Source organism: Neodiprion virginianus, chromosome 1 (genome assembly GCF_021901495.1).
Source record: "Neodiprion virginianus isolate iyNeoVirg1 chromosome 1, iyNeoVirg1.1, whole genome shotgun sequence".
In the NCBI taxonomy this organism is placed as follows: Eukaryota; Metazoa; Arthropoda; class Insecta; order Hymenoptera; family Diprionidae; genus Neodiprion; species Neodiprion virginianus.
The window spans coordinates 39539615-39553907 of NC_060877.1; the positions used below are offsets into that span (position 1 = coordinate 39539615).

Genomic DNA, 14293 nt, shown 5'->3' on the forward strand with positions numbered 1-14293 from the left:
CCATCTTCCAAGTCTCCCGGGCTTACAGCGCTTCCGGCAAACACGGGGCATCGGATTCTTAGGCTTAAGAATCAAGGCTCGATCGGGAGGGATTACAATTCTTTAAATGAGCTGAGGCGAACCCGTAAACGGACAAATGATTCGATACCGTCTGATCAAGCATGGATAACAACATGGGCACAGGAGGAGAATGGCGGGTTTAATGAGTTGCCGAGACGGGGTATTAAAAGCTTTGCGTTTATTGTATACTATACAATAATTTATGTACAACCAAACAGATTTCGAAACCAATATAACAAATACCGGGCAAATATTATGGTACAGAGGATATTCAGTGCGGGTTTAAAAATTGACCATAATTGTCCGTCGCCGTCCCACCGCTGTGACCGTTTCTTTTTTGTTACACATCGCATAGCTTGTGAACGTCTTTTAGGAAAAACTTGGCGAATGCAGAAAAAATTGTACGACTCTTTCAAAAACGTACCTAAGTTCGGTTTATGGAGGAACGGCCAGGGAAATTATTCAAGCCCGAAATTTAATTCCTCTTGTAGATTCTCACTCGTCACGTCGCCATTATCGCCAACATAGTCAAGGCGATAAACAATAAATATACATACATACATACATACATACATACATACATACATACATACATACGACATAAGTACCTATAGTTGACATATCCGAATGAAGCGATTTGCACGCGAATGTAGGAATATATATTATGCGGCTATTAAGCTACGCGTACAAATACCGTATCGACGACGTTCAGTATTTTTCATCTCAATTTCCATCGAGATTAACAACGTATGGCGACGCGAGGGATTTTCTGACGTGAGAATTCATACGCGTTACATACATATTACATGTCTATATATACTTGCTATATGTATCTCCTAATCGTAAGTGGTAAACGTATCACAAATAATATCTAGGTAGTACCGATGAGGGTTTGATCCATTGCGTTGCACGGTCAGATGCGTGGAGAAAACAGATTCGGTCACTCAATGATTCTCACTCTCTTTTTACGCCCACGTATCGTTGATTTATCTCAATATATCATATATTTATTTTCGTATAAGTCTAAAGATGTAACTTATACATAATATAGTAAATAGATAAAGATAGAATGAGGGGGGTGGAATTGAATGTAAAAAATTATCAGAATGTCGATGAAAAAATGTTCACGATCAAGCTGTATCGAATTCACCTTCGTCTACGAACAAGTGGACGCTGACGAACTTTTGGAAATTTGCGTACTATTTTCTTTTATTTTTAAGTAATCCAAATATTTGAATCGACAGATTTTAAGAAACGAAAACAAGACAGGTTAAATTGATTGAAATTAAAAAAGTTTTAATCAAATTTTGACCGACCAATTCCTTGGTGAATATTCCAGATGGAAATGTCCGAAATCAAGTGATTTATCATCATGATAAAGGTGCCATAAAACTGTGAATCATTCACTCGTAATCAGTAATATCGGTATTACGTAAGTCAAAGTGACGAGCTTCATTCCATTTACGGAACTTTTATTTCTCACTATATCTACGTAAATCGCGGATTGAATTGCATTGTGTAAATCTGTATACTTATTATATCAATATACATATAATGATAAGACTTATTATTACCATTATTTTCATGGATAACTATTCATCATCGTAATTATTGACATCAATTAATATTAATAATTTATAGATATTATTTCATTTATTTACCTACCATCATTATCAACATTACTCCATTATCGTAATAAGATTACCATTCTTACTATCATTATTGTTATTGTTTTTGTTGTTGTTGTCATTATTATTTATATTATACTTGACATTTATTTAAGCTATTTGTCAAAGTTTTCTGTACAGTGTTTTACCTAAGATGATCGTATCAACACTCTTCGATTGGCTGAGATAGATTTTCGAAATTATTCGAGATCAAAACCAAAGATCATCTATAGGTAACAGTTAGTTAACCTGAATTTGACTGCAAGATATCGACCCGCAACTTTAATCAAGTTCCATACGATGATAAGACGAAGAAATAAAAAGTGTGTATACTGTAGACAAAAAAAAAAAAAAAATGCCGTCTTTGATGTGTAGTCTCTTTAAAAACCCTTTGCATCTTCTTCGATTGATTTCGTCTACCTACGTCCTCCTTCTACCTTTATACTGAAAGGAAATTAACAACGAGCCTCTTGATTACCTTGCAGAACGTAGACCATCAAAACGTTTACCAATGTTCCGTAATTGATATAACCTTCGAAACAGGGACGCAGAGGTCGGTTAGGTGGATTCCATTTTCCATTCCTCTGCATTTTATCTTTCCTAATGAAGGGAAATTACAACGAGTTGTTGATTCAAGCATTGGGGGATGTTCCGTTGATCTGCTGATCGGTCGTCACGATCGAACTTTGCGACGACGACGATGCGGTTTCGTCTTTCTGAGGCGAGTCTATGGTGGCCTCAATGACCTCGAATTCTTCCGACGTTGAGCAGTCACCGCCAGAGGTCGCGGTGGCGTCTGGCTTTCTCAAAGTCGAGGTTTCTGCACTGGCCTCACCACCGCCATTCTCTAAGGACGGTCCTCGCGGTTGATGAACCGATTGGACTGTAGCATCTGCAATGATACCTGTATGCACCCCTAGGGTGGTCCTTAAAAAGGTCACTTGAACTTCGATTACCCCCCCCCCCCCCCCCAAATCAGCTCCACATAATTCAAAAACAATTCTCTAATTTTTAAAGATTCTTATGCCAATTCTAACACGTTCCCCGTAGTGAATGGATTACCCCATTCAACCCCTTCAGGGAACCATCAAAGCGATGGGACGGATTTAGATGAAATTTGGTATTGTGGGGTTTTTCGGGTCGCTGATTACGAATCTGAAATAAAAATTTGAAAATTCACAGTGGTGGGTCCAATATGGCGGACCAAAATGCCAAAAGTCACTTGATATAGCCATATTGGATCTGCTATTTTGAATTTTGCGATTTCGAGTTCAAATCTGTAATCAGCGACCTCGAAATCCCCCCGGTACCAAGTTTTATCGAAAGCAAATGACTTTTTGGATTTTGCTCCACCATATTGGATCCGCTTTCTTTAATTGTCAAATTTTTGGTTCAGATTCTCAATCAGCCCGACGCGAAGCTTACAGCGGTCAGTAAAATTTTATCATTGAGTGACAATTTATACCACTCCATTGAAAGATAATCGATATTTTCGAAATTATTTTGCACAATCCCAGAATCGTAACTTATTATCGATATAAGAACAAATGTGGTGATGTAAAAATTATAAAGTGATTGCATTTCCATTAGGCATGCTTCGATAGCTTCGATTCAATATTCATTGTCAGTTGAAAATGGAAGAGAAACAAAGTCCTAGGTCTACGGGTGTGTGTGTTTGTGCGTGCGTGTCGTGTTGCAACAGGTTAATCCCTTAAGCCTACGTACCTTCCTCCGAAGTTCTCCGCCTTGGAGGTGTCTCGTCTTCGGGCCCTGAGGGAGGCTCGGGGTCCAGTTGCGAAAGCTCGGAAACGTAGTTGCGTTGCGTTTGCTGCTGCTCTGTTTCCGCGGGCGTTGTTCCCTCGGGGGTGGGACTTGGCGAAGGGCTCGCCGTCGGCGAAGGGCCGGGTGTCGTCGGCGCGGTGCTCGGCGTGGGGGGTTGAACGGGCTGTCCGTGATTTCGTAAGAGCAACTGTTGGAGCTGCGCCTGTTGCAGAATCACCGGCAACTCGTAGTGGTGAAAGAAGTACATCATCGAATGCTGGAACAAGAGCAGAATAAATGCTGCGATCTGTCAACTGAAGGAATAGCGCGAGGGGGTTGATGAGACGGGGGCATTCGCGCACAGGACGTCTCGATGTCCGTTCGATTTCGAATATCATCTTATCACACTTGTGTGAAAACTGCAATGAAGATTGGTTAGGTGAAATACCCAATAGTTGGACAGTCGGGAAGCCATGATTGAAATAATCTCATTTTCATGGGGTCAGGGCGTAATGAATTTATAAAAAGTACAGCATTACGTGGCGCGTGCATATTTTCATCAATTGAAACAAAAAGGTTTCCTGAAATGCATTTTCAATTCAGTTATGAGAATTTTATGAGGTCGGTCGAAATTTGTACACGGAAAAAAAAATTCAGCTCGTGGAACTAAATATTAGATAGTTACTTGTAAACAGTTCGTCGAACTAAACGTTCTGTTATTGGAAGAGCACTGCATGGTTCGTATAACTGACTGTTAGTCAGCCGTCATAGCTGTACGTTGTTCAGCTCTCTCAGCTAAACAGCTTCGTTCGAAGAGCTAGACCAGAATTTTTCGGCTCCGCTCACAGCGCTTATTATTAAATAGTACAATTATATTGCTATTAGTATTATTTTTCATCATTATTATCATTATTTATTCAGTGTCATTTACATATTTGAATGGACTATTTAAACAATTATCTATCAACTGTATTTAAATCATACTCATGAAATTTGAAGGTTATGAAATATGTCAACGCACCAGAGCACAGCGCAACTTACAGCTCTTAGAGCAAAACCATTCAGCTGTGAGAGCTGAACAACTTGCAGCTATCAGAGCTGACTAATATATAGTTGCTGTAACTACAAGATAGACCGTAGAGTGCGTATAGTTACTGGAGCTGTACAATACAGCTCGCCGAACAGAATTTTTTTTTCCGTGTAGTAGTTGGACAACGCACAACCTTCAATACATTCAGAAACCTCGTACTGTTTCCATTGAAAGATTTTTTTAATTTTTACTCTTTCATCTTACTCTTTTGATCCAAAGAGTTGCTAAATTCGTACATATCACTTAGCTCTTCGTAATCTAACATGATAAGCCTTAAATTATTTAATTAAAGAGCTTTACAGAGATTTTTAATCTAGAAGCTACTCCATCTCAAGTTAGGAAAGAATTAGTGGACCCGTTAGGATGGTGTTCGCACCGAGAAATCGTACGTAGTGAATGGAGCTGTGGTATGAAACTTTTCGAATCTCTCCTGTTTTGTGATGCGACATGACAACCGTCACAAGTTTCGAAGCTCCGTTGATGTTTTCATGCTTGGAGAGGTTCTATCAACGAATCAAACGTCCCTGATATCAATGATTAAAACGGTCGATATAAATATAACTATAAAAAAGAAAACCGAAAGAAACGTATGCGAGATAAAATATCTCTTTAAGCGAATAGTTTTATTTTCGAAGGAAAATGGTAACCACAGCTACAGAGGTATCAGCCTCTGCAAAACCCTATAGATTCCAGGCGCTCTTCAAATCGTCTTCGTAACCAGATTGGAGCGACTATCTCGTAGAGCGGTTTCGGAGTTACAGAGAGAACCAATCGCGGGTTCCTGAAAGGAGCGTTGACGTCACCACGGAAAGACGCAAAGACGGCGTGGAAAGAAAAATGGAGGGTTAGAGAGTGGGTGACTGAGAGAGAGAAAGAGAGAGAGAAACGGATAGGTGCGGCGAAAGGAGGGAGAGCAACGCGGGGACGGGGAGCGAATTTTGTGAATTTCCATATAAATTTGTTGCCGCAAACGACACACAGGCTTTCGAATTGGCGACCCGTCGACGCGGTTCACGCTCACGCGCAGCTCTATCATTCGTCGAACACACGCGTTGTCCCCAACAAGTTGCAATCAACAACCCTCTCTCTGGTTCAGACTTTCCTCGTTCGGTGTTAGCCAATCATAATGCCATCAAACTTTTTCGCTTCGCTTGCCTGCCACATACAAGTATTCCTTTGATTTTTCATTCTAGCAATATATAACGAAGAAGCAAAAAAATCATTTTCCAAGAGATGATGTATTATACCTGCGATTTTGGAATGAAAAATTTTGCACCATTTCTCATCACATATTTATCCAAATTTTTCGTTATATTTCGAGTGAAAAGAAGGTCATGTACACTCAAATGAGAAAAGTAAGACTGTAATGAGGTCGTAATTACTCTATGAAACCAAAATTATTTTGCTAAAAGAAGATATAATTTTCATAGCTTGTTGCTTGAACGACCAATTTTTTATACTCTAAACCTTAGCCCACGTGTTACGGGTTTCTTCTCGATAATCTGCGATATTACATTCTTTGAAAACCTCATTACCACGTGACTGAAGCAAATGTATCTTCTCTAATAGACTGAACTATAGATAATACCAGGTCTCTCAACCGGGGGAACGGTTAATAACGTTGAAGAAATTAACTGGCATGGTTGTCACGCAGTTTCCAAGTGTAACCATTGCTTGAACCTGCATGAACAGACTGTCGTCAACATTGATGGTTTCGTCGTGCAATTTCCCTTTGGTAAAGGATCCAAGGACCCAGTGGTGGTCTGACTAGCTCAAGGAAGGATCTAGGATATTACAGGCATATTTACAAGGGACTCTGGCGGCTAACTCACAAGTTCGTACCATTGTTCGGTGGTATAGAGGCTCGGATCGCGATCGTGCATCTAGGTTCATTGTTTGGCTTCCGGTTCTCGCTAACTAGATTACCATCAGGTATTGGAGGATACTTTTTTTATCAATGGCGATCCGAAGTAGAACGCGATTTGGTGATACCCGGATATTATTTATCCAAGTATCGTTACGGCGGCTTTCGAAGTTTATATTCACTTATTGGAAGTGTACATCATTAGCTATCATTCGCTAGTTGCATATAAAAGCCGCATTTGTCTCGACGTTTTAGAACATACGAGGAATCAAAGGAAGGGAGCAACAGGTGAAAAGGGAAACTCGGAGCTTTCACTGAGCTGCAAGCTTTGCACGAGTGCAAAGGTTTCTCTGCACGCTGCCGCATATTCACCCAATTTTTCTTATTATCATTATTAACAAGTATGTATGACTATTTTTATTCCTCAATGGAGCTTGCGACATTCCAAAATATGTATTTCAACTACATGAAGACATTTTCTTTTCTTAGAAATGCATGATTGTACCGAAATGTATTGGTAATATTGAAAATAATCACGGTATTTTTCCCCAATCTTATCTTATCATGCCGTATTTGAAAGGCAAGTAGTTATTTTTTTGCAAGTTGTAAATTGTTTTACAATCCGCGACATGAGAATAATTCCATAAATAATACAGTTATGAAATTTCATATCACTCTGTTTCGTATTCTTACAAAACCTCGAACTTTCATATTGTAAATTGATACGATTAAATTTTTCATAATAAAAAGTCGGCTATTTTTCAATCAATGCAGAATATATATCATGAATGCTTCCGCTCCGTTAATTAAATATCTACAATTAACAGCGGATGTCATGTAACTAAAAATGTAATTGGAATTCGAGAGGATATTTACAACTGAAATCAATCGTATCCAATTTCAACATCGCGTTCACAATACCGCATAGCTGAAATTGAACATTTTCATCAAATGTCTTGAACCTTGTGCGATTCTCTCTGTCGTCAGATTCACTACTCAAATGACCCTCGGTTACGAAACAAAATCCATCATCGGTTCCAAAATACCTAAAGAATTCGTCGAAGCCTCTTCATCCCGATACTTCAAAATCGAAGGTATATACCTCGTATATCCTACGGAAGATTCGAAAAACGTTTGTAACAAAGTTATCTCCGCGAAAAGTGTAGTCAAGAATAATCGCCGTCCCGGTTAACGCGGGGTATTAGATAACTGCAGGTATTAGAGAGATACGTTTGTTCAAGGTTGCGGCTTAAGCGCTACAGGAATGAAATTTTAACGAGAAGTAATCGAGGGGTGCGAACGGGGACAGGAAATATCGGCGGTGTAATAGCGCTGCGAAATTAATCGGTTCAACTTTGTTGACCTATAAACCCGGCGACGAGCCAGCCGGTGGCTGAGCGTCAGGGTAACCGTTCGAAAGCTCTTCCGCTCCGGCCAACGAAATTTTGTTACCGAGGTATTTATAAATTCATTAAACGAATTAATTACCGATTTAACTGTTGATTATGTCGATGCGATTCCCTGTGGCACTATCCCTCTTGATGGAAATTAGCCCTGGCCATTTGGCAGGAACAAATCACGATGAAAATGCTCTTGCTTTATTTCATAATCATCATTATCATTATCATCGTCATTATTGCTATTATTATTCGGAGGAAAAACGTGTTTTCGTTTCTCTCATATAACCGTCCACCGACATTTCCCATCTTCATCTGTCTCCATTATCTGCAGCAATCGTTTGCCTCTGGCTTGAACAAATTTCATGTGCGTCAATCTAGTTCACTTGACGCTTTACGATATTTGAGAGGAAAGAGGATAAATGGAGGAAAAGTAGGAGAAAAAATAAACTTCGAAGGAAAGGGAGATATAGAGTGAGAGAGAGAGAGAGAGAGAGAGAGAGAGAGAGTGAAAGAAAGAAGTTTGCTCTCTTTCATCTCCAGCCTCCTTTGATCCTCGCGATAGTCCTTCGGGCGGTATCAGAACTGACTTACCTAACCAAACTTCACCAAGACTAATTACGTCAGCGTTCGCGAATATAACAACGCGGTTATACTTCTTATCACGATACCAGCACTATAGGTACCTGCCTTCACGGGCGAGAAAAGTTTACTAATTTGTGATTCCATTTAAAGGCGAGAATACCTGTCGGAGCATATCGGGCCCTGCACCACGCTGACGTGAGGGTTTTTTCTTCGAACCCGAAAGATGTTGGGATTGCGGGACAACCGTTTACATGATTTAAAAGTACAAAACGTATCGATCAATGTGCGTGACGTTGATGATTTGATCGCAACGAATTGCTCGTAGAAGCACACGCTTACCGACGAGAAATTACACAACAGCTTTGATGAGACAACAGTGTCTTTGGCACATAACCACTAATTTAATACCAATCAATTCACGTGGCGTTAACTGCGCGACTGACTTCGAACTCCCTTAGTACAGGTAATACTGCAATCGACATTTACCAAATTCATAACAGAGCTCATTGTCCGAATTCAACTCAATCGAAACTTCAGCGGCATCTTCTCAAACATTTGTTCATTAATTTTCTCCTAGGCTGTTTGGTTAAAGCTGTTCGTCAAACGCATGTTTCCGAACAGGGTATGAAAGGAAGGGTTCCTCGAAGCAATACATTCACCCCTATTCCGTAAACGACGATTCGAGCGAAGAAATATGGTTGAAGCGAACGAATGTATACCTACAAGGAGGGCTTCCGAGAAGGCGAGCAAAAGCAAGCAAGTGGGCAAACAAATAAGGCGTAGTTAGCTTACAAGATTGAATCTCATTCGTTGCAGGCAAAAGACACGCGACTCGCAGTATCTGCCCTGCTATTAGCTACTCAATATTTTCAAGGCAGGTTGATTCGAATATCTCGAGCCGTTAACAATTTGCGCAGTCTGCGACTGACAGATGCGATCAGCGACACGATATAACGGGTTGGTAGAAACAAGCAGGGTGGCGGTGCGGGGAATATCGCTTCGGTGAAACTGAGCACACCGGCGTTACGCAACCACGGGGTGACTCTCCCTCCCTCTCCCTCTATCTCTCTACCCTTCCTCCCTCGATGCCCAAGCAAAGCGCGCTCTGCTTTCAACGTCGCGGCGGTAACGTAAGGAAGAGCCGGAATTATTGTGAATCGATGCCGATGGCAGGCAGCATGCAGTAACACGTTCGAAAATACTCTCTCCCTTGTTTTTCGCCAGCCTCGTTCGGAGTCTGCGGAAGATATTGTGTAAAGCGATCCAAGGGAGGAGCGTTGCATTCTAGACGCACGAGTGACCGCGAGTGCTTCCGAGCAACGCTTATGTCGTATTACAATACCTACTTCTTACTTCATGTGTTCCTTATCATGGGGCGAGTAAATTTCGTGCACAGAGAAACGGACACCCTGTCGAAAGTGTCAGACCCAGAAGTCTCTGACGAAACGGGGCATTCGGGTAAATCAGGCGCCCCAGAGACTTTTGGATAAGAGTATATTTTCTCAATTCTCAGATGAAATATTAGCTGTGTACCCGGTAGTTGACGGATTGTTTGTCGAGATGATATCGTTCCATGGAATTCATCTGCAGAGTTATGGTAGCAGCCATTTGAAGGAATGTCTAGTATGATTATATGTTTAGAAAATTTGCTGTATCTACGGTACGAAAAATTTTGCGTTCTTTTCTCACCTGTATAAAAAGCCAAGACGTAACGAGAGCGAGGCTGCTGTACTGTCCGTTGAAGCGGTAGTGATATGCGTAGAACGAGAAGTGGTATAGATAGAAGAATCTGTAACAGGCAAAAGAAAAATAGAGAGTATTAGGTTAGTTTTTTGCGCGCGTAAATTCTTTTGAAATTAAATTATCTACAGATTGATGAATAAAACGATGTAATTTTTAAGCAAGTAACAGCTTCCGACGATGTCTGGAGAAAGAATAACAATCCTTTGAGGTTCAGAATTATGGGATTCCGAGTGGTGAGGGATATCATCGAAATGACAATTTTTTAATGACGGGTAATACGCCGCTTTTGGTACAGAGCGGGTTGTATTACACTAGAGTGGTAATCGAGTGAAGTTCGGATTTGCTGTAGAGGGTGTACTGATAGTGTAGAGTTACATAGGAGTGTTTACACGACGTCTCGAATTAGATAGGAAAGAGAAAAGAAACGGATCTTCAGGTGAGATCGAGCCGGAGATGAATGGAAGAACGAAGGTTGGAATTGGCTCATTTTACGTGTCGACGGTGGGTAATGGTAATAGGACCTGCAGTATCCGTAGAGATTTATGGATAAAAAAAAAAGATCGAATATCCGCCCATTGTGCTCAAAAAGCGAAAATTGGGCTCCGCGGTATGACACAGGTCTCCGAAGGACGAAGTATACGAACGGTCAATAGGGAGGACGATGATGATGATGATAATAATAGCGCGACAATAGCGGCGGTGATCATATTATCCCTTATTTGGCACCACCGGACACGCCGAATGAAGGCATCAGTAAGCTACGCATTACCAAAGAGAGCGCGCGAGAGAGAGAGAGAGGTACATGCTATACGAGATTAATGCAACGATCGCACACCCATCATATATGTACGTAACAGGTTATACACTCGTACATCGTCATTTTATCATAATTAAGGAAAGTGCGTTTTTCTCGAGAGCTCTACGAACAAACAAAAAATCTAAGCTAGATTCAAGCTTTCAGAATTCATGACAATATTGTTGCAAAGGGTGAAATCAACGATTTTACCCCCCTTTCCAATGATCTAGTAGTCATTATAGATAAAAGACATTCAAGAGCTCTTATATGTTATAAAATAAATAAGGTTGCTGCGTCAACCCGTATTACTGCAAAAACGGTCCCGTTTCAGACTTTAAACTGATAACACACGTATCGCTGATAAACGTATTTTTCTCATGTTTTAATTTCTGCCTGTCTTGGTCTATTCTTTATCGCTTAGCGAACCAGTATTTAATTTCCGTAACATCCAAAAGTGTTACAATATATTCTCTGTCTTTGAATCCTGAAGAATTTGAAAGTCAGACCAACGGTATTTACGAAATTTCAATATACTTTGAAACATAGGCTTTATAGAGAGTCGCTTTCTATTAGGCACGTGATTCGATAAGTTCAAGGGTCGGACCTTCGGTTTCTTTACGAGAGTGGAGAGACGGCGTTGTCTGTATCCCTTAATTTTTCGATGACGATTCGAATCGGCACGGTATATTAATTGAGAGAGTTAAAGTACAGGGTGAAAGAAGCTGGACGATCGTCTTTCCGGGATTCCCCGGCCACGGAAACTCGTGGTTGCACCCTTTTACGAGAGGCGATCAAGTATCGGAGACGTTCCCATCCGCCGATTCCAATAAAAATACCGTCCGATCGTAAAATCGTCGATAAATTACATTAATTTCGTACAACGAGCCAAGGGCCTGCTTCACGCCTCGCGCCTGTCCATTGGTTATTGGTTATTGGCTAGTCGCTACGTCGCAGATAGCGGTGTTGATTCATATAAACATTCAAATAAAAAAATATTATATACCTATGCTGCAATGTTTACGTGTATATTTGTACACAGCATACAAATTATGGCTGGATAACTCAGACCTGCGATGGTTTTCCCTTGACAAAACTGAGTAGTAATTCCGTAGGTATTAAGTACGAATCTATGAAAAAAATATTCCACAAATCCCATCACGTAAATTTTCTGAGAAATTGTTTTTCTCTGTTTTCTTAGTACGACTAGAGCTGACTTCCGATTTCTATGTTAAATATATGCATTGATGGTAGTGTTGATATTTAAATATTCATCTACCCTTACTAGTTGTTGTTTGTGGTGATGTTGAGCATATATAGAGCTACGTAAATACAAGAGAAAAAGATTGAACAAGAGTTTTCAACAAACTAGAAAAAGATATCGTAAATCTTTTTGATTTATCGAGTCTCTTAAGTGTTGTTTAAAACTAATGCTGTTCATTTTATAACTAAACTTTCAGTTTTGTATTCATTATGTTTTATTTTTTCATAAAAATTGTTCAAAAATCTGTAAATATGCATGAAAATAAATAAATAAAAATAAATCTCGATGTGCTGTAAAATGACTAGCGCTACAATTTCAATCAACGTGGTTAAATACCTAAAAAAAAAACATTATTATTTTAAGGGGAAATTAAAAGTTATACTTCGCAGGTCTGCTCAATCGAATAACGCCTCTGTAATACATTATGTATGACGATTAGTTGTCGTTATGTGGAGTTCAACAAAACGTTGAAAAATGTTACGAGTAATGAACTGAAAATCCCGGGTGCATGTTGGCCACGATTTGATGATAGTGTGTTATTAATTATTCTCGAAGTATTACGAATTACGACAAGTTTTATGAGTCGGTGTAAACTTCCACTAACAGTATACGCTTTGACTTGGATTAAAATTTCGTGCTTCTGACGATTTTGATTAATGATTGTACCATAAATGTTACAGTTCGCTAATTATGTTCAACAGTTATGCAACGCGTGTCAAGTTTGTATTATACAAACAGGCACCTGCATCGTGTAGGTACGTAAAAGAGAATCTCTAAAGTTTTATGATAAAATTCAAACCTGCGCTACCACAGCTGGGGTGACACATTGACAGAAGATGATTTATCATCCTTCGGTTCTCCAACAATCCTATGATTAATCACGCTAATCATGATCATGTTTCTTCGTGTAAAAATTAAACGCGTTACAACGCTAGCAAAGGCTTCCGTAGGTATACGAAAACTGTACAAAAAGTTTACATCTTGTAATATAGAAAATCACAACTGCGTAAAATGGTTCGAAATCGTAAAAAGAAAAACTAGGTAGGACTGAACTGGAAATATTCAACTGAGCGGTAAAAAGCCAACTAATCACGGATCTGTTTCACGGTGGAGTTTTGTACCATATCGAGGACGAGGCAGGAAAGGGATCGCTGTGTCTACATGTATACCTTGGCCCTCTGCAGCTACGACGGCTAATTTCCTAGAGTAGCCCCTCGCCCAGATGTTCTCTTCCTTTTCTCGGCCGAACCAATTCGTAGCCCGTCCTTAAGCTCATCGATCGGTTCGACTAATCTTTGCACATAGCTGAGGAAACTTTCGTGTTCGGACTCTTATACCATATATATTATCAAGAAACTATTATTCATAATGCGATGTCTATATACAATCCAAATCAATGGTCAATGATAAAATGTTAAGGGAAAATGAAGTTTCATTCAACAGGCTCTGATCCTATTGAACTGCTGCAGCAGTCTCGAATCGTAAGGCACGAGGATGGCGGAGAAGGGCTCAAGGGGAGGAATTCGAACTATTCCTCGAAGGGGACGATGCGTGGAATTTCATTCTCCAAATATCACAGCTTGAAGGAACTTTTCGAGAATCCTAACCGATATACTGTGATACACGTAGACGCTGGTTTAAGGTACGTGCCTGTTTCTCGAGTAAGAAGGTGTAGTCTTTCATCCGTTCCTTGAATCATGGAATAAGATCGACGTTACCCTTGTTTTGCTTTTCTCTTTCGGAAACAATAAGCAAATCTTTTGGGACGTATCAACTTATTGTATCCGGCAAGGATGGTGAAAATTCACCCTGGCTGGCAATTTATTCGTTCAACGGACGTTACGAGACTAACCGACCGTCAACTTGCGGATCATGTTGTAACGGAATCGTGTTACAATTTCACGTACAAAAATTGGAAATTCGTACAGGTGTTACAGTAGCGCAATAAGCGAGATGCGTATGAAAATGTGCAACAAGAATGATGAGTAATTGGTGCATCAAAATTTTCCAGACTGTATTGCGTAGGTATTCCTTTGATAATAATCTTCCACTGCCTTGATTAATATTAA

General features: G+C 40.0%; 1 protein-coding gene across 6 annotated transcripts in view; it reads right to left on the reverse strand.

Moving 5' to 3' along the window:
* Window positions 1-218: 218 nt before the first annotated feature.
* LOC124310428 (membralin) overlaps window positions 219-14293 on the reverse strand; it is an 80344-nt gene continuing 66269 nt past the window's right edge. For 4 of the 6 annotated variants that reach the window (XM_046774358.1, XM_046774359.1, XM_046774363.1 and 1 more), the window contains 3 exons: window positions 10114-10213; window positions 3453-3765; window positions 219-2643 (listed from right to left, as the gene is read on the reverse strand). In XM_046774358.1, coding sequence (XP_046630314.1) covers window positions 2360-2643; window positions 3453-3765; window positions 10114-10213 — 697 coding nt within the window. In that variant the 3' untranslated portion in view covers window positions 219-2359. The remainder of the gene's footprint in view (window positions 2644-3452; window positions 3766-10113; window positions 10214-14293) is intronic. The other 2 variants (XM_046774362.1, XM_046774361.1) reach the window with 2 other exon arrangements.